This window comes from Numida meleagris, chromosome 2 (assembly GCF_002078875.1).
Source record: "Numida meleagris isolate 19003 breed g44 Domestic line chromosome 2, NumMel1.0, whole genome shotgun sequence".
Taxonomy (NCBI): Eukaryota; Metazoa; Chordata; class Aves; order Galliformes; family Numididae; genus Numida; species Numida meleagris.
The window spans coordinates 92,657,727-92,672,423 of NC_034410.1; the positions used below are offsets into that span (position 1 = coordinate 92,657,727).

At 35.3% G+C, this 14,697-nt stretch overlaps 1 protein-coding gene across 7 annotated transcripts in view; it reads right to left on the reverse strand.

Moving 5' to 3' along the window:
- Window positions 11,693-14,697, reverse strand: part of CCDC102B (coiled-coil domain containing 102B) — a 149,465-nt gene continuing 146,460 nt past the window's right edge. For all 7 annotated transcript variants that reach the window (XM_021388197.1, XM_021388199.1, XM_021388200.1 and 4 more), the window contains one exon: window positions 11,693-14,214. In XM_021388197.1, coding sequence (XP_021243872.1) covers window positions 14,125-14,214 — 90 coding nt within the window. In that variant the 3' untranslated portion in view covers window positions 11,693-14,124. The remainder of the gene's footprint in view (window positions 14,215-14,697) is intronic.

Consider the following 14,697-nt stretch of genomic DNA (forward strand, 5'->3'; position numbering starts at 1 on the left):
GCTAGTATTGATTTGGGCTTGAGATATATTCTTACTCATGCTATTACATCTCTCATTTATGTGATTAATGGCAATGTTTACTTTCTGTAGCTTTCTGCATCCATGAATCCTATTTTATTTCTCAAATTCCCTCTGGCTTCAAAAGACATACGTTTTTCTGCAGGAGAATTAATTCATATCAGTCCTTAAGTAAAGCTTCTTGAAAAATGCACAGAAAGGGATCTTACTGCTGGAAATCAGGTCCGCTGCTGTATGACTATCTTGTAGGAAACTATGTGAGGTCTGTAGTTCACTTGTACCTGTATATATAAGTATCTGGAATTATGGTGCTTCCCTAAAAAGATGCTTAAGTAGATAAAAAAGCATGCTACTTAGAATCCATCAAAAGATCTTTATGATTTTGAAATTCATAGTTCTCAGAACAACAACAGAAAAATTTCATAGCACATCTTTCCTTCAGCCCAAGACCAGTTAATGTTCTGCAAGTGTTAAACCCCTCTCTTTTACTGTTTGTTTCATAGGTCCTGTCCTGTCCATACAAATAAATAAAACATAGTCAGTCTTGAGAGGGTATCACAGTTATTGTTTGTAATGCAGTCAAGATTGTTGTCTGCTGTGACAACTTGCTGAGTCATTGACATGGTCCTTCACACAGCCATGGGCAACATCATCTAGCAGGCTGCCATGAATTGCCCAAACACTTTGTCCTAGATAGAACATGCCAAGGACTAATCCAGAGAAGCAGTTCTGATGTTGACCTCTTCTTTTGGGAGGCATGTGGATGTGAGATATGCCATTTTTGTCTCAGAGACAGTGAACAGTTTTTGGCATCTTTTATTTACCACTACACTCAGACACAGGGACCAACCATTGTCCTTGAAGAGATCTGCTGACTCCTCAGATACTAACAATGAAAGTATAAGTGTGGTTTCACAGAGGTTTTGTACCCAGGAGACATTCCAGTCTCAATATCCTACTACTTTTTGACACAACTGTTTGTGAATGTATTACAGTTCTATAAACTGGTAATGAAATGTGATCATAGCTACAAGGTTACCACAAAGATAACTGGGGAAAAAAATGAGTTCTTTCAATGATTTTTAAAAAGTTGTGCTGCTTGCAAACTGCAGTCCTCTAACATGTAAAGTGATGGCTTACATGTCGAGGTTTTTGCAGCAGGGTGGCGCTGCAGGGGTGGCCACTGTGAGCAGAGCCCAGCACTGCCCCATGTCAACTCAGAGCTCTAACTGATCCAAAGGGGACCTCACCAGAGCTGAGCCACAAGTGTTGCTGGGGGTACTCTGGGAGAGCAGATTTCAGAAAGGAAAACAATGCCACAGAAAAGCAGCTGGGAGGGAAGAGTGAGAGACGTGAGAGAACAGCCCTGCAGACACCACGGTCAGTGCAGAAAGAGGGCAGGAGGAGCTCCAGGCACACAGCAGCAGCTCCCTGCAGCCCAGGAGAGGCCCACGGAGGAGCAGGCCGTCCCTCTGCAGCCCGTGGGCACTGTGCGGAGCAGAACTTCCCGTGCAGCCGCAGAGGAGCCCGGGGGGCAGCAGTGGATGTGCCCTGAAGGAGTAAGCAGTGACACTGGTGTCAAAAAGGAAGGTAATTTATTCGTATTTATGATGTATTAAATATTTTGCAATTATCTAATTTATTCCATTGTGATAAATTCCTTCTTATCAATGAAAAAAGGAACACTGTGCCAAAAATCAGACTGATTCCTCTTTTAAGGTGGAGGTCATATGAATTTGTACCAGATTTGGCCAGAAAAACAGAATTCTAATTAATTAAAAATTCTAAGTACTGAATATTTCTTTTTTGCAGAGTGTAGGGAATGGAAGGACTCCTGAAAAGAAGTGTATACTGAGAATGTAGCTCATGACTTGGTGCTTATGGCTGCAGTCTACCTAGTGCATGGCTGAGGTCCAGCACCTGTTATGCAGTATTTCAGTGAATGTGAGTTTGTTGAACAACTCCCAGAGCGCGCTAAATGTTTTAGCTGTTGTTGCCAATTAGAGATCAGTTACCCTGCTGTTATTCAAGAATCCAAATGTCATTTTCCCATTGGGCAAACCATAATAATTGGTACTGCACACCTGTAGAATGAAGACACAGAGGTTAAAATCATTTCAGTACCTCTTTCCTATGGTCAGCTCTACAGTTGTTGTTAGTGAAAGAATTCAGGCCTTTTGTGTTTCTGTCTCACTCCAATTTATAGGAGGGAGAGGAGGTTCTTTTAATATATGTATACCCGACGGCGAGATTAAGACACAACAGGTCAAATGTTAGCCCAACCAGTTTATTGCAAACCCTAGTTGCTTAGGGAGATGGGAAAGGGAAGGCGGGCGATAGAAAAGGAATAGGAAATAAAAGCAAGGAGTCCTTGTAGAAAGCAAGAGAGAGAGAGTCACCACCATGGGTCCAGCGTTGTTCGTAGTGCCTCCACTGATCTCAGGAACTTGTCCAATCACCACAGGGGATGAGAGAAAGCCAGGAAGTTTCGCAGCAAGCAGGCCCTGGGGGGTTCTTTCCTAAGAGGTTTCTTTCTCTTAGAGAATTCCTCCATCAAAGGTTTCTTTTCTTTTGGGAGTTCTTCTCCCCCAAAGGTTTCATTTCTCTGGGAGTTCTTCTCCAAAGTTCTTAGTTTAGTGGGGACATTTTATCCCCCGTTTCACGGTTCTTTTTTTTCTTCTTCTTCTTTTTCTCTCTGTTAGTGTGACACACCTGGGCCAACAGATAAGCCAGCAGGGAGTGGTGCCTTCATTGCCATGCGCAAGCATTATCACCTTTTGCAGTGGTCAGCTCCTTCAAGCCACACCCCCGAAAAAGCCTGCTTGTCCCACTTCTGCTTATCTTTACAATCACAAGCAGAAGCACCCTGGCATGGTGACACCCACTGCTCACCCCCCTAGATAATTCGCAGTTGTCAGTTAGAGTCTTATCACCAAAAAGGCCTCATGAAGCAGGTTTTTGTTTTTGAGGCAAAAGAAAAAACAGTTCTCGTCTTCCACAGTTTCTAGTCACTTGAAAATTTGTCTGATTATATTTGAGTACTATGAGATCTATTACTGGAGAGAGTGAGGGTTGTGGAGTTAGTTAAGTCTGAATCTCTGTTGGCTAGGATCATTTCGAAGTACACACACATCACAAAAAAAAGGTCATTAACCTTCTCTCTTTAGAGATATTCTACAAGAATTGAGTCCATTCTGCCCTTGTGAAGGGCAGAAAGTCTCTTTTGCCTCTATGAAATGTTGTTGTGGTACAACACACCATTACCTTACTTACACTGCTTAACTAAATGTTAAGAACAGCAGCAGAAACAGTTTCTTCTGTCTGATGATTCACTCCCATCTGAGATCCAGAGGCACTGCAGAAATATTTTTCATGCATTATACAAACTCAAAAAATTGATTTATATCCCAAAAGATGAAGAATTTCAGATACTATAGTCACAGACACCTTTTAGCTACAGACTTATAATACTGCTTTCCGCTTGCTCTGCTATAAGTTATTGTTATCCTTAATTCTACAAGTTTAGATACAATATTTCTTGGAAAAAGTACCTTGGAGAACAGGTATCTTGGAAAAATATGATGAATGGTTGCATTATACTACTGCAACTGGAACACACTTTTACTGCATGCAGCTCTGTTGATGGACAACGGGAATAATTCACTTTCTATTAAATATATCAGTCTAAGCTCATACAATGAGCTCCAAAGAATTTGAGGTCCACATGCCCATTCCCTGTTACAACACAATGTACTTGTATTTCAATTGAAATCATTTCCAAGTTCATTGAATAGCATCTTAAAACTCTGAAATCATGGCATCAAACACCTCATCACCCACATAACTTATCATGAGTTCATAAGAAGGTCTGAGGACTTTGTTCTGGTTGGGAAGACAAGCAAATCTAGTCAAATGAAAAGTTCTTCATTCCTATACCCTTCTTAGTAGCCCTTGTGTCAACGGTTTACGGGCGTAAGGAGATGGCCCTGAGAGCAAAGAACAGCGGCAACAATCTGAGGAGAAACAAACTAATTTACTAAATAAGATATCGGAATGCAAAACAACACATTATAACAAAATATAATTACAATTTAAACTGATAAATCCAATACAGAGAGAGAGAATGTCCCAAAATCAAGGTAGGCCTTAGGCCTTACTCTACTACCGACGATAAGACGGCTGGAGACCGAGGTGCTGCCAAGACGAGAGACGGCGGAAAAAAGGGACGAGGTCTCGTGATCTGCAAGTTTTTATACTGTGAGCTTTTATCTTTTCCCTCCGGCTGGAAAATGGTAACAGAGGAGCAAAGTGCCGTGGGGACTGTAGTAGTCCTTCTCTTCTGAGAACCAGGTACATCCACTACATGATGTTATGATGTGGAATACCAATAACCGAAAAATCACAAAACCATGACACCTTGACAGCAACTTTCCAATTTAAATCCTATTTTCATGAACATTGGCAAGTAGCATTGTACATAGCATTACAGATATTATAACTATTTATATATATATATATTATATTATATATATTATATATATATTTTATATATAATATATGTATTTATGAACAGCAAAGAGGTTTTGAAATTTGTTGGTTGATTCCTTGCCCTTGGCAGTTCAGACTTCATATATAACAAGATTTTGAAGAACGTGGTTAGTTCCTAAATACATAAATTTGGATTTTGTACTGCTGCATTTCGCTGCATTTGTATTACTTACATTCATCTGTCTCTTCAGAACTCTTTCATGTCTATACGGTATGATCATTTGGTTTGTCAAGTCTATCTTTGTGTTGTCAGTATTTTGTAAGAACACTCTAGATTTTGTTCTAAAACCATAAACAAGTCTATAAAACAAGCAAGACAACGGAAACAGTACTAGAGGAAAACTACTGGTAAATGCTTTTTACTTATCTCATTTGAGTTTTCAGTTATCTCATATGCCTGCAGGAGGGTACGCAGGGAGGGTGCTGTTGCTGCCCCTTCTACCAGAGGTCGTAACCCACTGGCAAGGAGCTCCAGTCATGGCACCCATTCAGCAGAAAGCAATGTCCTCTGCATACCCTGTGCCCTATCCAGCCCCACAGGTACCCAGACAGAGCTCCCATGGGAACATGCAGCGGCTGCTGCCTGGGGACTGGTTGGGCATCTGTTGGTGGGTGGTGAGCAATTGTGTTGTATATCTCTTGTGTTGTAAATGTATATTATATTGTTATAATTACTATTACGATTCTCCTGTTTTCTTCCTTTTCTGTCTTAGTAAATCGTTTCTATCACAACCCATGAGTTCTACTTCATTATATTCATTTCTGATTCTCTCTCCCATCCCACTGCAAGGGAGAGTGAGCAAACATCGGTGTTGTGGTGAGCTGCTGCCACAACAGCTGACCATGGGGAAGTCTGCTGCCTCCCTGGGGCCTGACTAAGAGATGTTACAAAAGTCTCTAACTTGGTACGGCCCTCTGATTATTATCCATTATTGGATTTTCATGTCAGTGGCAATGAAGCAGTAAAAAGAGGTCCAAGAGCAATCAAAATTTCCATTTTTTTAAATTTACATTCAAACAATGTTGTTGCAAAACATTGCAACTAAACTATACCTTAATTTTGTTGTGCTAGGTGATGTCAAACCTAAGTTTATGTATGCTGTAAAAAAAAAATTTGTATTTTATGTACTTATATCCACATACGTACTGTTGATCTAAAGGTTTGTTACACATTTCTCATTGATGGAAGCTTTACCTGAGTAAGAGTTGAGGCTGACAAGAGTTTTGTAAGTATAACAGTTTCTTTATATTCAGACTGAGACGCATTCACAAAGTTTCACTCAGCGCATCAAACTGATTGATATCAGTGCCTTAAGTTATCATACGTGTAATCAGTTTCTAAGATTGTGTGGAAGCAGAGTGGTTGCTGTGAAAGGAAGTGAGCTGAGATGTTGTACATTCCAAATACAGTTATATGTTTACCAGGTCCTTAATTTTTTTCTGGCCTTATTCTATCCTGAAGTGTTACAGTGCTATGCTCCACGAGGTAATTTTCTGTCTGTAGGCCTTATTGTCTTTCTTAGTGTCATACCTTTGGCCAGATGGCTTTGATGCACATCAGAGGATTGTATTCCTACATCACTTTATTAGGATACTTTGTATTTGTGTTCTGCACAACACTTTTTTATTTTAATTCAATATAAGTATATTACAAAAACAATATGCAGTAAAAGACTTAAGTCAACAATAACACTAAATGTTAAAATTTAGGACAGAGAACATAGAATTGCTACCTTAAGGAAGATTATAAACAATTAACTATATACTGTGATACTTCAGTAGAAAATATGTAGATCATTTTCTTGAGGGCACAAAGCCTTCTCTTTTGCAGTATATCTTTTCCTAGCGTGTATAAAATATATATTAACTAAGAATTGGTAGAATATTTTCACATTAAAAAACAAGATTTTCTTGGTGGTTTTTTTTTTTTTTTTTCTGAATGCCTGTGTGATTCTGTCTCTTACAGCCTCTAAATCAATATACTTGCATTAGACTGATATGCTTTTAAACTTATAGCATAGATGGTTACTACATTAAGGCTTAATTAGAAACTAACACTAAGAAGATACTTTCATTTAAAAATATATGGAAAGTTTGCTTTTGGCCAAATCAATGAAATAAAACATTGTTCCAACAGTGCTTTAAGAAATTATGATGAAAAAAAAGTAAGAAATGCTTGTCTTTTGAGATTTTAGCTTCTACTTTTTATTGTCTGGATATTAGTTAGGATTAAAATCTTTTCTTGCATCTCCCATAGGACAGTGCCTATGGAAAACAGTTACATTTTCACCGACCAATTTCTTTTTCTATTGGTGAAATGTTTTACTATGGAAAATCAGGCCTGGAGAAATGGCAGTTATAGATTTTGAGTTATACTATGCATTTTCCCTACAGGATCAGCTTATAAAAGATTTTTTCACAGCACAATAAACAAACTTTAGTCATCTTTTTCATGTGACTCTTCGAGGTTTTCGAATATTCATATTTAGAAACTGGCATATCTAGATACATAGGGAAGTGTACCTGACTTACCCAGGAATTGTCTCTGCCACCCTGATTATTTTTTCTCTCACACTTCCAGAATTTGAATACTTCTTTTAAGAATTTGAAATTTATTTCTTGCATTTCATCACAACATGACGGGTCTTGGTAGTTGTTATTGTGAAATTATTGTAAAATTAACTTTTAAATTATGCAGTACCTAGTGTTATGAAGAAAAATAAAGTTCTCTAGTGTTAAGGGTGGAGCTGAAATACACATGGTCACTCATGCATTTTTCTTTTGTTTTTATATTTCTAAAAAGAAGAGATATTGGAACATTCAGAACAAAAATCATGAATATCATTGACTTTCAGCACAGAAAAATCTATGTCAGATTAGGACAGATTCAGGACTCAGATTAGTTTCAAAGTAAGTACCAAATAGTACAATATAGACACAGAAAAACTTTAAGTTTTGAGAAAAGTGACGTGGAATACTTAATCTGATTTCCTTATAAAAATTCTGTTGCTCAGGGTGTTATGTGGACACAAGAGTAGCGTGTAGGCTTTCAGAATCCAAGAACTACTATGTCAGGTTCCATAGGAATAAACTTCATTTTACTGAGACATTTGGGAGGACAAAAATATAAATTAAATAATAATAATAAAGTATTTAAAATATCATTGCAAAATAAGTTCTGGGAAAAAAAATCACTGTTTTTCTTTTCCTTTATTTTTTTTCAAAGTTCCCAGGTTTTTCATAATAATGAGAAAACCAGTAAACTATCACTTCAACTTTCTTACAGATAGTTTTGAAATGTGGATTCTACTTTTATCTTTAAAACAAACAAACAAAACATAACAATTATACTTAAAATGATCAAATAATGCTGTTACATGCAACTTGTATGTTCTACTAGAGTGACAGTCACAGAACAAAATCTGAAATTTAGTTATCAAATGAAATTGTAATAATATTTTGTTGTTATTTGTAAGGAGGAACTACTGTAATAGTGTATGGGAGGTTGCACATGGCAGAAGTACTAGCTTTCTGCTTTTGTAGTTTCCATAATGAAGTTACCCTAGAAAAGCATTCTCTATTTTTGGTCTCCCAGAATCCTGAGAATAAATGAAATTCCGTCAGTAGAACAAAGTTGTATATTGGTATTGATGTACATCAATAAATACGTTAATGTAATCCACTTACGTGTTTACATGGGACTTGTGCTGCTTACATTTACTGTACAGTTTCAGAGAGCAAATTTTTGTGAACAGACAGTCTGCTCCAGAATCTGTTACACTATCTTATACATCTTAGTATGATTATATTTATATCCACGAAACCAGAAGTTTCTTACAGGAACATTACCATTATAGTATTAAAAATATGCCTCAAGCATATGAGTACAAAACTTAACTGTTTTTAGGATGCAAATTAGATTTTTCTTTTTTACATAATCACAGGTAAACCAAAAGTAGCTGAATATATATATGTATATATTTTTGGTAGAGTACACTCCTCAGTTTCATTGAAACATTGAATCATTTCCACATTCCTCACTAATCTTCCAATAGCACTTGACATAGACATGTCCTGAGAATGCAATAGAAGTACAACAACCTAATACACAGACATAATAAATATGCAAATTATATATAAAATATTCTCAAAAAGTATATCCAAGGTAAGAGTAGAGAAGTTGCACAGGCTTCATGATTTAATTTACTTTCATACAGGATTCTGCTAGGACAAAAATATTGAAAAATGAAATTGGCTGCATGGAGTGATTTTCTGCTCCAAGACATTGCTGTGGTTTTCAGTTTAGAGTCACACAGAACTCAGTACGCAATGGTTTGGAATAAATACATATGATACTCTGTATTAGAAATCACATATAAAATCACTTCTGCAAATTAGTTTAATCAATGTCATTGTTACCAGCCTCAGTCCAGTGTGATGATCAAGTACCAAAATTACTGGAAGCAGAGATGGAGAAGACAGAGAGAACAGATATATGTGGTATAGTCAGAATTATACAACAAGGAATTAGAGTATTCTACCCTGTTTTTTAACTTATGTATTGATTGCTTTTTTTTTTTTAATGTTAAAATGCGGTGAATTATCCCTAATTTTTCAAAATCTTACCTGCCTTTCCACATGTTTCCATATATGAAAATAAGGATAGAAAATTAAAGAAAGAAAATAGTAACTCTTAATTAAAACATTTGTTTCTTTATGCTGAGTTATGACTTTTGTGTTTATGTTGTACAAAGCTTAATTTGAGTTCTTGTTTCCTGAGAATTCTAGGGTGATTTTCAATTAAAAAGAACTGCAAAAATAGTCTTCTTTATAACATGTTCTCAGTTCTGGTTCTGTTTCCCATGAGCATATATTTTTAACACGGTTAAATTCTAATAGCCATACAACTCACGAGGCTCCCTTTTCCCTGGGTCCATTAAAGGACTCCCATTCAACACAGAGTTCACAAAAAAGTATTTTCTATCTCTCCTTTGATTTGTGTTGGAATGTATAATGGTACAAACTCTGAGAATGTTAGTGGCTTTAATTAACAAAATATGGAACATTTCATTTATTATCACTGATAATTATGGTGATTTTTAACTTTTGGCTCAGAACTACATGGCACCTCATTCTCATTAGTGAGAGTCCTGTTTAAGTTTCAAAAGTGTTCCCACAGTTTATTATACTTTATTATACATTTTAATTTCTTTCTTCTCTTAAACACAAATATGCAAAATAAGCGTCCGCAACAAACAGAAAGAAAAATGAATAGTAACAGCAGATTTACAGAGTTAACAAGAAATAAAGCCTTCCAGCTTAACTTGTGTTTCTTGCTTTCTTTTTTTTTAAATGAAGATAAGGATGCATTCTGATCTTGGTGAATAAACTCTCAAATTTTAACACTAGAAAACTGCAGTAGCTGCAATAAGATTTCATGTTTCCCCTTCGTACATCCAAAACACTTTTCCTCTTTTGTATTTAGTAAGTTACTGTTGCTGGTTATGTGTTACGTGATACAGGATTTAATAACTGAATAAAGCAAAGTTACTATTGTAAGCCATAATACAAATAAAAATAAAAACAAAAAAATTGACCTGTGCCTCTTGATGAAGTAATTTGCAAGTGATATCTACTATTTCTACAAAAGATGTTTCTGATGCTATTTGCTGATGACAGCTAATTGAATTTTAGGCTTAATTTGGCTGGACAAACTGCATCTTCTAGGATAATCCTTGCAACTTGTGAATATTTTGGAAAAAATATGTAATCTAAAATTTAAAATATTTCCTTAAAAGACGAAAATAAAATAATAATTGTATAAATTTATAGTGATGTCAAAGAACCTTTGGAATTTTTGTTTTTAAAGGTTAATATTTCAAAATACATGTCTGAGTTATGTCAAAAGACAAAAACTCTTTGTGTTTTTGTTTGCTTTACTTTTAAGGGAAGACATCTCAAAGTATGAAATCTGAGATCCTCTTTTATTCTGATTTGTTTTCCTAAAGAATTACAATGGCACTATCTACTATGGCTTTTTTTGACATCTAATCAATGCCATTAGGACGTTACTGAACAACAACAGTAGCCTTCAATAACACGTTGCCATTTCAAATCTCAAAGTTATGGCTCTTAAATTCTGTGTGTCTGTATATATCAATGAAGTAGTGCTATGTACAATGAGAAGCTGCTGAATCTATATTTTATTGACTATCTGGCTAGAAGGTCAGCATTCATTCATTGACAGAAATATTGTATGTTATATATGTACCATAGCATTTTATTCAATGTGTTCAGTGATGGACAGTATGTTAATACTTCTTCATTTTAGAATCTATTACTAGGAATATATTCAAAGATTAAAAGAAAAGTAGTGGGCCTTTATTTGTCCTTTTCTTATCTTCATTTTCTTCTTTTCAAATGTTAATAACTTTAAGATTTATTTTATTCAATCTCAGCATAAGCTCATCCGTTGCCCTTTTCTAATTACGATCAATTGGCTTCTGAAATGGCATTGCCTGGAAAATATCCTGTTCATGATTAAAGCAGACAACTGAATCACATCTTCACTAGAGCACAGTTATTTTCGTTGAACATAATGACAACATCCCTTGAAATAATGATTGATTTTTAGATCTTTTTTTTTTTCAAATTAGACAAATTATTAATATATTTTTTATTTCAGTTGAATAAAATTCCTTACCTTCTCCTTGAAGTCATACAATAAAAGTTCTGTACTAGTAGAGGGCATCAAAGAATCTCTGTAGTTCCTGAGAAATCATTACTTAGTGGTATATTTTTAATTTAGTATTTGAGGATTCTTTTCCCTTAAACTGAGGAAAATTACCCTTAGAGGAACCTTTAATTGTCATAAGATTTAGGCATGAACTCATGGAGGCAATAGGACTTGGGGAATAGAGAGGTAGAGATTTAATGAAAAAAAAATATTACAGCTTTTAATTAAACTCTGATATCACTACTCCTTGAGACGAAGCTCACATCTATTCAAATGCACTTAAGACATATTCCAGTGTTCACTTGATGGAACAGGATAAGAACACATTCTTTTGAAATATATCTTGAAAAGTGTTTGTAAAAGTACTCTAAAGGGAGGTTGAGACATCTCTCAGAAGGGTAGTATTTTATTTAGGAAGGAGGAAGTATAAGACAGCATTAATTTTATTTCTATATCCACTACTAAATGACCACTCGACCACTTTAATCGTTCCTTCCTATCTCTCTAATCTTTTGAATGTTTTTGTACCAATATGAAATAATATAAACATTTGTTGTTTTAACTAAGATGTAACACAACTTACCAGCTGTGAAAGTCATTTGTAAGTCTTTCTCTGTTTATTATTTGTTTGTTAAACTAATTGACATGCAATACATACAGTATCATCTCTTAAAAAGAATAACAAGATGAGATTTTTAATTCTTTTTCTAGAAGCATTCCACTATTTTAGGCACCGATCATTGCCTCTGAGAGACTGAGGATGGCTCAATGGTTTGGAACCAGCTTTAGGGTAAGTTTTCCTGATAATTTTTTCAAATATTTATCCTTAGTGACTTTGAGCAAGCCACTTCTTCTGCACAAATATGCAGTCTTCTCTGCCCACCAAGGGGAACGTGAAGGTGAATGGATGGGAATATCAGTAGAGAGCAGATATCATAGATGTATGTTTAAGATCAGGAAACATTCTAGTATTATGATGAAAAGGTCATAAATTAACATTCTCTGACATTCTCAACTGCAGTCAGGGCAATTATGTATTATTATATCTTGGATTTCTTTCAAGTGACTAATTTATGGGTATGCTTCTTCACAGAGACCTCTGAAGTTTTCTGTGTAAGTAGTTGCTGAAATAAATATTTTATGCACTTAACAGATGCAGATGTAGCTGAATTTTCTCAGGGAACAGGGAGAAATTATAAAAAACTGAAGTGACTTGTCTGATTATTGCAGTCTTCCAATAAAACTTAAGCACCACAATTAAGAAGAAAGCACTTGAAAATAAAATATGGTCAGTAATATGATTACAAGAATCATGTGGCATAGAGAGAATTTCCTCATAGAAAGAAAACATACTGTATCATTATTCTGAAATAAAATACTAGAATAGGTTCAATGATCTATCTGTTGCCACTATGAGCACTGGAATAGCCAGATATATCACACCAACTGGGAATTATAATACAGAGAAGTGAAGGACAAACATGTACTAAAGGTTTATACAGAAGTGCAAGTCAGATCAGCAGAAAGTAGCTCCTAGCTGTTGATTTCCATCAATATCCTTATTAGTCTGGCAAACTGTTACCACAATGATGTTCTCCAGCACCAATTAAACAATATTTGTTTTTCTTTCATGTTTAGAGATAGAGAGGGAAGGACAGAATCCTGGTTTCCTCAGTAACTCATGGAATTGTTTGACTTGATTTTTAGCCACAGGTGGTACTGTAGGCTTAAAGAGATTTTGCTCAATTGCTGAAACCCTAGAGTTTCATCTCTAAAAGACCCTTATTTCTTATGGCTTGTCAGAGAAAACAAAAATTGCTTGTATGTAGAGGTTAGATAAAGACTTTTATCAGTAAGTTGTTTTGTGACATTACTGTATTTTCAGGCACTTCAGTGTAGCCATAGAAGTACATTTGGCTGTTACAGCATTTAAAAATCAATAATTATGCACTTTCAATTTCTATTGCACACACTGACATTTTCAGTACTGTTATGTTACACAATGGGGTGTCATGAAGGTGCTCCAACTCCAGCAGCTAACAAATTCCTAGGAAAACATGATTCTTATATAATTGTAAACCTTTCATGTTTTTCATTCACGAACTTTACAAACCACCATCTAAATCTAAGCAAATTTTAAATTAGACACAATGTCTTCACACCAATTTCCACAGCAGGGATACCAGTTATGGAAATAATTATTTCTTTTTTCTATGGTCCTACACAAACTCAATGAAAAAAAAAAAGAAGAAAAAACAACTATATGATCACTGAAGCAGATTTAGAAGGAGTATGCAGTATATTAGTAGGGAGAGAAATATATTGTTAGATTTAACTACAGTATACCACTCTGATAGAAGTAGGAAAACTGAGAAATAGTTATTTGTGCCTTGCTGTATGAAAAAAAAAAGAAAAACAAAGCAAAAAGCATTGACTTCCATTTCAGACTCACTGTCTTCACAGAACCTTCTACGAAACTCTCTCCTTTGCAATGTACATTGTAATTTTCTTTTTTTTTTCCCCACAGATTAACTATGGGCTACATCAATTAGAATCCATCTTTTGCTTTAGAAGATGGCAATTAAGACAACTGAGAAGAAGAACAAACAGCAAAATATTCTAAGTTGGTGCACACTGCAGTACACATTTCTTTGGCCCTTACTGAAAATGTCAAATACATAGAAATAATGCATGTAGTGTTTCCATGCATGTTATATGTACTTCCACTGTTTAATTTTCCTGTAAGTCTTTTGAAGTCTTTAAGTATTTTGCTCCTTTTTTTCCTTTAAGCCTTGTTGCTGCAGGTAATCTCTCTTGTGTCTTCACTCACTGTCTTGGTGGAATCTCCAACAACATACAAGGAACTTTGCCTGGTCCCAAATTCTGAGCTCATTTTCTTCTGTCTCTTTAATCTGAAATGAAATTGTTTAAAAAATAAATGTGTGATGAGAGCACTAGGTGGAAAAGCCATTTCAAATTTAAAACAATTGCAGATCAAATTTCTTTTAAGAAAACATTTCAGGGGGAGACCTGTAGAACTTAGATGAGACTCAATCTTATAGTATTGTTAACTTTATAGTGCGTGCTGGATAATTTTCAATTGATTCTTCAATAAACAAAAAAAAAAGAGCACAAGGTTTTAGAGCAATTACTTGGAATTGTCTTTCACAGGGAGAAGCAGGCTACACTTGCTTGCTTCCCTTCTGATGACTCAAGCCATTATTTATTGACTGACAGTTCTGAACTGCAGTACTATTGATATTCAAGATACATTTACTGCACTCACATCTAACTCCTGAGTTGTTTTATTTGTTGGGTTTCTTTTTTTTTTCTTTTTTTTTCTTTTTTTTTAATGGAAGAAAGGAATGTGGAGAACAGTGAAGAATATCAAAGAT